The sequence below is a fragment of the Tarenaya hassleriana genome, unplaced genomic scaffold, assembly GCF_000463585.1.
Source record: "Tarenaya hassleriana unplaced genomic scaffold, ASM46358v1 Cleome12, whole genome shotgun sequence".
In the NCBI taxonomy this organism is placed as follows: domain Eukaryota; kingdom Viridiplantae; phylum Streptophyta; class Magnoliopsida; order Brassicales; family Cleomaceae; genus Tarenaya; species Tarenaya hassleriana.
The window spans coordinates 2,036,962-2,049,519 of NW_010962392.1; the positions used below are offsets into that span (position 1 = coordinate 2,036,962).

The window sequence follows — 12,558 nt, forward strand, 5'->3', positions numbered from 1 at the left end:
TTTATAGAAATTATGATAAATTTTTTAAATTTTGACATAAACCTACATCCACTCTAACGTTGCTAATTATTTAACGGACACGGTGATATGTCATTGCCATATAGGAAAAATACCATATCCTCATTATCACATGAAAAAACCTCAATTTAAAACCAAAAACAGAAAATATAATGTATATATATTCATAAAAAAATAAAAATATTAAACACATATATATATATAGACATATATATGTGTATATATATACACATATTAATATATATACATATATTTACACATATATACATATAAATATACATACACACATCTAAGGTTCATATTTAAAGAATACCCATAATTGATTTTAATAATTTGCTGATTAATTTATTTGTGTCTACGTCAAATGTAACAATTTGTATATGTGATATTTCATGGTGCTGCTTTGTACAATATTGATTAGCAACACACGTTTTTTCCAAGCATGATTTAATAATTCCACGGAGATTATTATTCACAAATCAATGCCGTAAATAAAAATTCATCTCTAAATCCAGCCAAATTGTTTTCTCCCAATTATCGACTACTGTTATTTAAAGTATCTTTCAAATGAAAAACCCAATAGAACCTTGGGTTCAAACATTTCAATAGAATCCCTTGAATGATCGTCTTATGTTCTTTTTGTCCGATACATGTTAAAGATGTGATTTCCACCTTAACATTACAAAAAAAAAAGGAAATCTACAATCCCTTTTTTTTTTTTTGTAAAAGGTGAATCTATCTATTGAATAAAAATATTTTTACAAAAACATCCAGCAACATATGCTGTTGTAGAAGAAGGATTGGATATCCATGTCACAAACAAAATATGATGCACCGACCTTTAGCAAAGAAATGACAAACAATTCCTGCAGGTTCTCGTTGAGGTTCCTTAATTTCACCCACCAAGGGAAAAGCTTCTCGCCTTTATTTCAGGTATATGGAATTAAAAAATTAAAACTGTCAATGAGAATGAATTACAATTTTAAAAAAGGAATACACATGAAGTGAATGTCTAAACAGTAATGTGTAAAACTATCATGCATGGTTAAAAAAAGTTATTAAATTCCATGCAACACGTTGAACACAGATTGTAGAGAAACAAAATAATCTCACACCGTGAATTTGTGTAATTACTGATTGCATATCTTATTATAGCTTATATCATAAATAGTTAGTTGGGGAAGCGAAAAAGAAAATAAAAACACTTGTCATAGTCTTTGACTCTTTGTAGTTGACGAAGAGTTCAATGATGAGATCGTATACATTGGCGTATATAAAGTTGCCATCGTTAAATTTGTTTTAATCTCAAACCCAAGGGGTACACCATAATGCCCATTGAAGAAGCCTGCAACACTCAATAGGTTATTATATATCCATTATATATATTATACGTATTGTACAATAATCCACATATACATACCTTAAGATGTGGAGACTCCTTTTTGCTCTGCTCGAGAACCATGCAAGAGAAGATCACACAGACACACACACACATATATATATATATATATATATAGTAAAATTAAAATGGAAAATAAAAAATAGATTTATAGTTTAAATCCAAGAAACATGAGATTATTGATAGAGAAGAATAATGAATTTCATGGTTAGAAACATATACTTTTCATTGATGCACATATATACATATACATATATATTACATAAATATATGTGTATAAATATGTGTATATGTATATGTAAATAATATGTTTTTTGTTTTTGACAAATATACTATTTGTTTGGTTGAATCATATTTGTTTCACTCATATTTTTAAATCGGTTTTTATTATGAAAGATGTTTTTGAGAGCGACCTATAAATTTATACAAATCTTTCGATCCATGATTTCAAACATAAGAGATACAAAATTTAAACCTATTGCTCCTCCACCTTTGTTCTCACAATTATCATCAACTTCATCATGTTCATTATCTTCGTCCTCCCTCTGTCTCATCCAGTGAGCATTCATCACCGCCAGATTCAGTTCCTTCCTGATGCAACCTCACCGGCCTGAGAAACACTACCACTGTCCACGTAAAGCTGACTGCTCTTTAGGAGTGGATTTCATCCCTACATCTCCATAAACACCAAAACATTAAACATAAAACAAATTTCGAGACATACACCTTAATTAGATCTGACGGATCTAGGGACGAAAACACCGATTTCGAATCAGTACCATCACATGACAGAATTGAAAGGGTAAGATCAAATCGAATCACGCGGCTCCAGGGATGGAATTCTCTTCTAATTTAGATCCGAGGATTTCTGCAATCAAAAAACGTCAGGTAGGTGAGATAACTATAACCAACCTTATTAGAGAAACACCTAAAAAAATTATAGAAAACTTTTAATTAAGATGGGAACATCCGATTTTGAAGTTATATAGAGACAATAATATAACAAAGTTTAATTAATCACAGAAACGCAAATATTAATTGTTAATAATACTTGGCCACCGTTTTTTCATTTTGTGGGTTAATGAACAGTCTTTCCACAGTTTTTTGTTTTTTTTTTAAATAAAAAATTAATTTTGCTTAATATGGTGACCAAATCAATTTATTAATAAAAAAACGGTGGTCGTATATACATAACGTTCTTTTTCACAGGTGAGTTGTTTAGTATTATTATTTTTAATTGCAATTAAATGAGTCATGTGACTATTCTTTGTCTTTTTTAAAATAACGTATGTTAAAGAAATAACGTACATTTGTACTCATATTGTTCTTCTTAATTATTATAATCATAATTCTAATACAATAACCAGCAATAAAATTGGATTTATTAGCCATAACCAATAAATTTTATTAATAATGACATTATTTTTATATAGTTAACCAATTATAATTTAGAGAATTGCCACATAAGATGATGATGTGGCTTCACCACAATCCTTCAAACATAATTATTAATATATATAGATTTTTAAATGCAATCTTGCGAAACAAATATATGATTTTTTTTACATAAGCACATAATTACTTAAAAAAATTCAATACAATTTTTAAATGTTATCACAAGTTTAATAAAATAGTAAAAATAATAAACTAGAGTTGATATATATGGACTATTAACAACATTTAAATATCTATATTTTGAAAATTTGGACAAAAACATGGTATATTTTAACAATGTTGTTATTCTAATATTGTCATTTTGAAGTATCATATATTTATATGGATTATAAATAATTGACATATGCATATATAAAAAGAGTTCTATGCATCTATTTGTAATTTTTTTACAACGTAATTTTATGGGATTTATGCATGTAAATATAAAGGTACGATAATTAATTCGTAGATGGGAATCTAATTTTAATTAGGTGGTAATAAATCTGGGTTAGCTGCAAAATCAAAAGGAATGAAGGAATTGTACATTAAATTTAATTAATCTCTTTTAAAAAGAGGATTAACTCAAAAAGCGCACATGGAATTCGGAAACGTAAAGTCAGACGTCGGTTTGGTGTTTACTTGCGAGATGCAGAAAGGCATCGGCGATACGGTATACGATATATTCGTTCAATGCGATATCATATCTCCGAGATACGAGATGTATGACGTCATCCCTCTCGTTTATACGGAGGCTTTGAAGCTCAAGGCTTTGGGATCTGTTGCTCAACGAACACAATAAACTCGCTCCAACCTCCGTCTCTCTCTCTCTCTCGGGAGATTATTTGTAGTTTACAGAGAGAGAGAGAGAAAAAAAAAAAACCTGAAGCCCAAAAAAAATGTTAAAAAATGGTGCATAAAAAGGAAAGCTGACAGTTTTCATGATTGTTATTCCATCCCACGTTGGATCTATCCACATCAATCTCCTCCTTCTTCTTCCCTTGTTACTCTCTCTCTCTCTCTCGCTCTCTCTCTCTCTCTAGAGGACAAAGACTCGAAACACAGAGTTTTCTTTCAGCATTTTTGTGAGATTCTCCAGTTTTGAGATTCTGGGTATGTCAGAAACGAGTCGTAGCGAACAACTCGTAACGAGCCGGGTTTCATCGCCGGAGGATTCAGATTCACGCTGGGAAAGAGAATGGGGGAGCAGAAATGAAGCAGACAGAACAGATGAAGAAGTTTCGGACAAACCCTTGTCCGAAATTTGCCTGAAACGGAAGAGATCAGACGGAGAAGATGATGATAAAGATGGCAATGTTCGTCGCGAATCTGACGACGACGAAGAAGAAGACGGATTCAAGACGCCGACTCGGCCGGTAAACAGAGTACCGGAGATCTGTGAGTGTCCGGCGGCGCCGAGGAAACAGAGACCGGAGCTGTCGGATTTTGCAGTTAGTAAATGGGGGTCTTGCCGGAGAGACCCTGATTTTTTGCCGGAAGATATCATCGACTCGTTTTTCACAGATTTGCAACGACCCACGACGACGATGAAGAAGAAGAAGATGATGACGACAGAGAAGTAGAAGTCATAGATTTTTTTTTTATATATAAAAAAAAAAAGAGATCTTGTGGTTTTTCATGGACAAGCTGATTGATAATTATTTTGATATTGTTTTGGGCAGTAGTCACATTTTTTTTTTTGCAGAAGGATTACTTATATATATATATATATTATGTTGATCATATTATAAACCGTATATTTGTTTCGGGCTCTAGTATGGAGTTTAATTTTATCGAAATGGTTATAAAGATTAATGTGAATTACATAATTTAGTTTGGCCTGACATGGTAATTTAATTTTATTGAAACCAAATGTTTTTTTTTTTGTATAATTTTTTTATACCAAATGTTCTGCTATGAGTACAACTATTATGGTCTCACCTTAGCACCTTCGCTCTGAAACTTATACCATAAAAATAATAATTTGATCCATTGATATCAATTAATGTTTTAAGAAACATTAATAATTGTTACTGGAAACAATGCCGCTAATGGAGCATTTGTTTTCTAATTCTCTGTACATTTGTGATAAAAGTATTAAGTTTTATCTTTGGAATTAAGTGCAAGAAAATGAATAGAATAGAATTTTAATTATATTAAGTTTGAATTTAATTTATAATTCTGTAATATCATTTAAATTAATATAATTCGAACGAATTGAATATGAAAAATAATCGAAAAAGTTGAAGAAAATTTAAAAAAAATAATAATTACATTTTTTTTAATAAAAATTGGATGTAACCCGAATTATCTTTGCATAGATACCTAACATTATATATTTTTCTCGGAAAAAAAAATCCAAACCCAAAAAAAACACGACCAAAATCCGAAATAGAGATATTTTTTAATTCTACATTTTCGTATATAAAATATTAATATGTTTCAATCATTTATGATATAATTGTTATTCTTTTTGGTTACCGGAAGGCAACATTTTGGAGCGCAAAGGACGAAGATGATATCGTAAAGGCAAAGGGAACAAACAAAAGATGAAGAAGGAGAAGTGACAAGAAAAAGAGATTGATGTTGATTTTTTTTTTTATTACTGTTCACTTGTAAAGTAACATCGTAAACTAGAATTTGGGGAAAAGCCTCGCATGACTATGTGCTTAGCTTCTTCCTTTTTTCTCTCCCTTGTGACTTTTTTTTTTAATGGATCTTCGATTTCTTTTAAAGAACATATTTATTTTGCTTTTATTTCACTTATTTCTCCTTGTTTCGTTTATTTTTCGAAGGGATGTTAAACGGGTTGGCCCGACTCACCATCAATCTACCATTTTTTTGTTCAGATCAGATCAGATCGTTTGTAAATAGACTCAAATTATGCGGTCTTAGATGGATTCGTCTAGATCGTGGGATAAACGAGTCGGTTCGCAGATTAGAGAAATAAGGTAAAATGATAAACATATTAAAATAACAAGTTCATTAGAGAAAAAAAATCATACAATCCATTTCAAATAATGTCTGAAACCATAAAAAAACGATTTTAGAATTAAAAACATTCAGCCCAATAGAGCTGGGCACGATATCCGCGTTTTTGGAAATATCCGTCTTCGTTTTCGTCTTCGCGGTTTTTAGAGAAATGTTATCTTTGTTTCTATCTCATAATATCCGGGTACCTGACTAACGGGTACCCATAACTAAAAGACGAGTACCCACGAGTACCCGTACCCGTATAGAAAATATTAAACAATATAAAATTAAACCAAATAATCAATAAAAAATATACATATTTTATTCCAAAAATATATTTTTAAATTTAAAAATTATTAAAATATAATAATATACATAGAATCCTAGAAACATTTTAAAAAATACACAATAATTTGAATTTGAATCCATCAAAACTTGAAAATCTAATATATAATTCTAAAAGAAAGTAAAAATAACTTAAGTATTTTGGAAATTATATTTAAAATATAAAGTTAAATTTGTAATTTTAATATATATGCGAGTATCCGCGGGTACCCGTTATTTCCATATATAAAATTCTAGTTTTTAATAATCGTTTTCGTCTTCGTCAAATGTCGAGTATCCGTTTTTCGAATACCCGTGAGACTGGATACCTGTGGGTAACCGGTTTAAATGCCCAGTCCTACACCCCAAGCCGAATATTATATATATATATAATCATTTTCACATTAAGCTCCTTGCACCACAATGCATGTTAGATGACGTGTGCAACTTTTAGCCCTTTATCGATAGTAACTAACATAATTTTTTTTACCTTTATATAATTAGTTGTCTTTATGCTAATTTCTCCACATTAGAAGGTATAATAAAAAAAAAACACAATATATATATAAACGAACCAAATAACGAAATTGACACGTAATTTGCACATTAATTAATTAGTCATGTAATCCATATATTAGAGAGCAAAAGGAAACGCTCAAGTTGAGATTTTATTTAAGCATCACGTGCATGGCGCAAGCAATTATGCCTGCAAGAGCCAAACATACTTCCACGATGTTTGGTTTATGTTATTTTCTGATTCCGACAAATCTATATCAAGTATATATAATATATACGAGTAGTATATTCATATAACCATATATTTATTCACAAAACTTTTATAATTTCGACCTTCCCCATTCATATTTTTTTACCATTAAAACATGATCTGCACATAAAAAAAAAGCTGTATTTAACTAGACATTACATAAACAAATCTAACATGCAAAAAAGTTTAGGAAATAATTAACAAAATATAGAGAAAAACGAACAAATAAGATTTTTCTGTTTTCCAAATGAAAGAGTAAATTGGTTTTATAACTGGTAATAACGTAAATTTTGTTAGATATTGTTTTGACCATTATCGTGTCGTGCCCATCAAAGATCTAATCTCATAAAGTCAACCGTTGACTATCATTGGACATATAAATGGGGCCCGCTTAACATCTCCCGATGATCCACGTGGCAAAATATAGCCCTTCGATTTTACAGATCGCACGGCGTAGAATCCTCTAGACAATCTTGCTGAGGACAAATAAGGCGCGCCAATATTATGACTGGAGTTTCATAATTATCATTGTAATGTGATTAATTTAATATACTTAATTAACGTGAAGAGATGTCATTCGAACGAAACACGTCTTGAATTTTTCTCCATCGTTTCCCGATTTGCCCCTTCGCTCCATAACGGTAACGATTCCCTGGTTTTCCTCTCCCCACCCTCTCTCTCTAAACTTCTTCGGAGAGAGAAAATTTTGAAATTAGGTTTCGATCGACCTTCGTTTTCATCTGAATTTCATGCGATTTCATCTGAGATTTCGAGTGTTCTGGGGAATCTGTGATCGGATTGCAGATCCGAGGAGGAAATGGAGGTGGCAAATGGCGGAAAGAGATTGGGTCGGAGGAGGACGATGACGATGAACTGGGATGAATTGGGGGATTTCGATGATGAAGACGAGCGGTTCTTCGAGGCTCACGGTCGGATCTCATCTGCCTTGTCTCTGGACTTGGCGGCGGCGTCGTCCTCCGACGAGGATGAGGATTTCGACGACTGCCGGATCTCATTCTCCTCCGCCGTCTCCTCCTTCACTACCGTATCCAACGCCTCCCGGAAATTCTATTCGCCGGTGATGTCGCCGGATTACAATATCTGGATGGCGGCGCCGGGATCGATCTCTGAGCGCCGCCGCCGTCTCCTCCATAGTATGGGGCTGGCGAGCAGCAAAGACCTTCTCCACGCCGTCTCGATCCGTCGTCTTGTCTCTAACAAGTCCATTGTCATTAACGGTGAAGATAAGGAGAAAGAAGCCGACGCGAAACCAGATGAAGACAAGGATCACCGTGAAGAAGAGGCTCTTCAAGATCATCTGGTTCCGATTCTATTCACTCGGTCTAGATCGGAATCAGAGATTGAAAAATTCTCAACAGAGAAACGGAGGGAAGAGGAATTGCTTGGGAAAATATCGAAGCAACGCCTCACGAGAACGTCTTCAACGATCGCGGCGGCTCGAGCCAGAATTTATCAGTACCAAACCCCTGCGAGACCTTCCCCTGTGGTCCGTCGGAATGGACGAAATCCTACGCATTGTGGTTCCCCAGCATTGACATCTGTAGGTTCTAATTCCCAGTACGCTGCTTTCTTCTTAATAAAGAATTTAGACACAGGGAAGGAATTTGTAGTGAATGAATATGATGAAGATGGAATGTGGAATAGACTTAGTGATCTACAAACAGGAAAGCAGTTAACGTTAGAGGAGTTTGAGAAGTGTGTTGGGTATTCACCTGTTGTGAAAGAGCTTATGCGCCGAGAGAATGTGAATAGGATGAATTATGATTCGATCGTGGATCTTCGAAAACTGAATTCCTATCTGTCAAAGAGTGTGAGATTAAGCAAGAGAAGAGGGGCTGCTCTACTCAAGAACATAAAAGGTGTAGCTCATTCTATGAGTTTAAAGGTTGCCGAAAAAGATATCACCGGCAGTATTACCAATAGCCCAAAGAAGGGAACTGATCAAAAACATGGAAAAGCTAATCAGTGGGTGAAAGTGAGACAAACAGGAAAATCTTACAAGGAACTGAGCGCCTTGCATATGTGTCAAGAGATCCAAGCTCATGAGGGAGCGATCTGGACCATCAAGTTCAGTGCAGATGCACACTATCTAGCAAGCGCGGGAGAAGATCGTGTGATTCATGTGTGGGAAGTGCAAGAATGCGAAATCATGTCAATGGGTGAAGGGAGTCTCACACCGATTCATCCTTCACTATGTGACTCGATGGAAAGATCGTCAGCCATGAGTGAAAGTCCATTAGTTTTCCTAGAAAAGAAGAAGAAAGGGAAGGGCTCTTTAAGCCGAAGAGTCAATCATATTCCAGAATATGTTCATGTTCCGGAAACTGTGTTCTCCTTCTCAGAGAAACCCATCTGCTCTTTCAAGGGTCACTTGGATGATATCTTGGATTTGTCATGGTCCAAATCTCAGGTCAGCTTCTGAATCATTCATTGCTTGAAGATTTTGGAGATCTTCAAACAAGAACTATAATTAATGCTCACCCTGACTACGTTCTCCAAATGGAACTTGCAGCTGCTGCTTTCATCTTCCATGGATAAAACAGTCAGGCTATGGGATTTAGACAGCAGAAGCTGCCTCAAATTGTTTGCCCACAATGACTACGGTAAAACCCATCATCCTTTATCAGTGCCCATCAACCATTTCTCATAGTTTAATCTCTGTTGTACTCCACAAACACGTCCTTATCATGTTCCCCTGAATCAACAGTGACATGCATCCAGTTCAATCCATTAGACGAAAACTATTTCATCAGCGGATCACTTGACGCCAAGATTCGGATATGGAACATATCCGAGCGACATGTAGTGGAATGGAGCGATCTTCACGAAATGGTCACTGCTGCTTGCTACACCCCAGACGGCCAGGTATCGCTCCGTTCCTCAAGTCTACTTTAGATTTTTTTTAAAAATACCCATTCTGGTTCATGTTACGATTTTTTTTTCCGATGTGATCTCAATGATTGAAGGGTGCAGTTATCGGATCTCATAAAGGCGTTTGCCGTGTTTATGACGCAGAAGGTTCGAGTTCCTTTCGAATCTCAGAACGTTTCGTCCTACTCCATGAACAATTTTCTCGCAGCTGATCCATTTTTATTTGGTTAGAACAGATTGTAAGCTGAGTCAAACTAACCAGATTGATGTACAAAGCAGTAAAAAGTCTCAATCTAAAAAGAAGATCACTGGTTTACAGGTAACTTTCTCATTTTTTTTCCCCATGTTTTCCGACCGAAACATCGGTAATGTTCTTGTTCTGACACCACATACATAAATTGTCTGAATAGTTTTCTCCGGTGAATCCATCTGAAGTTCTTGTCACCTCTGCCGATTCTCGGGTCAGGATCTTGGACGGTTCTGAAGTTATTCATAAATTCAAAGGTACATGCGTAGAAGTTAGAATCAATCCTAACAGAAAATATAAAAAATATTAATTCATGAACTACCCATATAAATTTACTAATTTGTTGCCGATTCTCATATATATTATATTAATTCATGAACTTTGAATTTACTAGAAAATACACGAATTTTTCTGTATAAAAGACCGTGTTGAGAAAATTTATATATTTACACCAGATTTTTCTTTACATTATTTATATTTTCTAAACTGGCCATTAAAATATTGAATCATGGGATCTGGATCTGGATAAATATTAATTATGGTATCTGACCCGTATATCTGACATGATACATTAGAGATATTCCTAACACTAAGTATCATTAACTTTGGAAAAATCTTCCAAAACAGGATTCAGGAATACAAGCAGCCAAATCTCAGCATCGTATAGCCAAGACGGGAAGTACATCATAAGCGCGAGCGAGGATTCACAGGTCTACGTATGGAGAACTGACCACCACCGAACCGCCATGACTCGAGCCCACGAACACTTCCCATGCAAAGACGTCTCGGCCGCCGTCTCATGGCACGGCCACGTCAGAGGCGAGCCACCCCCCGTCCAGATCCACTCCAAACGCCATTCCAAACGCATCCAACCGCCCTCCACCGCCGGTTACCCCACCAAGGACGATAACCCAGCTCCTCCGGTTACCAGAAGGAAGCCCGGTTTACCACCTCTACCCAAGCAAACGCAGATGCAGACGCAAACGCACACGCAGGAGGAGGAAGAGGCGGGGCCGGAGGTGGGAAGGGGGGAGTCGTTCAGGTCGAGCTTCGGGGAATCGGCTTCTATAAACAATGCGTCGTCGAGGGCGTCATCGTGGTCGTGGTTAGACGTAGGAGGGGGTGGGGCCCACCAGACGGTGCAGCCGACGGCGTGGGGGATGGTCATTGTCACGGCCACGCTCGGCGGTGAGATCAGAGCTTATCAGAACTTCGGATTGCCACGTCGGATTGGCCGGCAGACCGCTCTCTTCTGACTTTCACTTTCACCGAGGGATTTGTGATTCTCTCTCTATCTCTCTGGCTTTTTGTAATCTGTTCACTCTTCTGATGATGGTAAAAAAAAAAACAGTTTTGGAAGGGTGTTTTTGTCTTTTTGTTGTTTGTAGAGTTACATTAACAGAAATGGGGGAGCAAAAAAAGTGTACGTAGTCTCTTCTTGTTTTGGGTTTAAATTGATCAAAGGATACAAGTTTGTGGTTAATAAATCTAGACGCGAAAAAATAATTAATTTCTGCATATTTTTTTCTATATTTATCAGAACAATCTGTTCAATGTATTTTTCTACAAGTATGGATAAAAAAAAATACAAGTTTCCATTTTTTTGACATCGACAAAAAAAGTACCAAGATTTTACATATAGTGTTGTGTAGGATATATACTATATGGGCCGTAAAAATAAAGGCCGACATGAAGTGAGCCTACACGAAAATAGGCCGTGACTCGATCCAGTAGATGACTCAATTTTTCATGTAGTCCAATATATATATATATATAAATAAATAATTTGAAGATAGAAACTTTAATGGTTAAGCTAATATCGATGTGTTAGAACGGGCATTTAAACAGCGTTTGGTTCTGGTATCCAATTCACGAGCGTTAGCATTTGCTCGACCTAAGTAGATGACTTTCAAACTATCATTCATATATATATGGCTTTTAAATTGCACCCAAGTTTCTGAACAGATCTGGACCAATTTACATGTCTCGATCGATAAAGACCGTCACTTCCACAATTATGATCCAAATTGTCACTATTATATATTCCATAAGAGATAAGACAATTAGGGTTTTGTTATTGACCATTAAAGGAAGTTATAGCTTTGTAGGTATCCACACATAGCTAATTGGTTCGGTCAAATCTATGAGCAAAGCTTCACCATGAAATGCATCTTTAACCTTTCTTTTTCTTCTCCATCTTTTTTATTATTTTGTCCCATTATCTCTTATTTAATTAAATAATTGTCCTGATCATACTCAAACTGACATCCTGCAACCAGAATTATTTATAAAAATTTATATACATTGAACACATTATCAACATGTTTGTGTGTAATCTGGTTGTTCCGATATTTGGAAAATAATGCGTTCGAATGGTTTTTCAAAGACTTGTTTTAAACTTCGGTCAAATTAGTGGAAATTTAGGTAAATTTTTACACAATTTTAAATTTACGCATTGATATTTTTTATACTTGCTTTGAATTTTTATTTATTAGGAATCATGTTTTC

The 12,558-nt window shown here is 35.1% G+C and overlaps 2 protein-coding genes across 2 annotated transcripts; both read left to right on the forward strand.

The window, feature by feature from the left end:
- The first annotated feature begins 3,446 nt into the window (after window positions 1-3,446).
- Window positions 3,447-4,431, forward strand: LOC104807014. The gene is made up of 2 exons (XM_010532124.1): window positions 3,447-3,571; window positions 3,948-4,431. The coding sequence occupies exons 1-2, from the start codon at window positions 3,447-3,449 to the stop codon at window positions 4,429-4,431; spliced, it is 609 nt and encodes a 202-aa protein (XP_010530426.1).
- A 3,081-nt stretch (window positions 4,432-7,512) lies between these two features.
- Window positions 7,513-11,544, forward strand: LOC104806565. Its single transcript, XM_010531531.1, has 7 exons — window positions 7,513-9,342; window positions 9,445-9,535; window positions 9,640-9,797; window positions 9,899-9,950; window positions 10,040-10,122; window positions 10,214-10,307; window positions 10,678-11,544. Exons 1-7 carry the CDS (start codon window positions 7,729-7,731, stop codon window positions 11,304-11,306), a joined length of 2,721 nt encoding a protein of 906 aa, XP_010529833.1. The 5' UTR covers window positions 7,513-7,728; the 3' UTR covers window positions 11,307-11,544.
- Window positions 11,545-12,558: the final 1,014 nt, after the last annotated feature.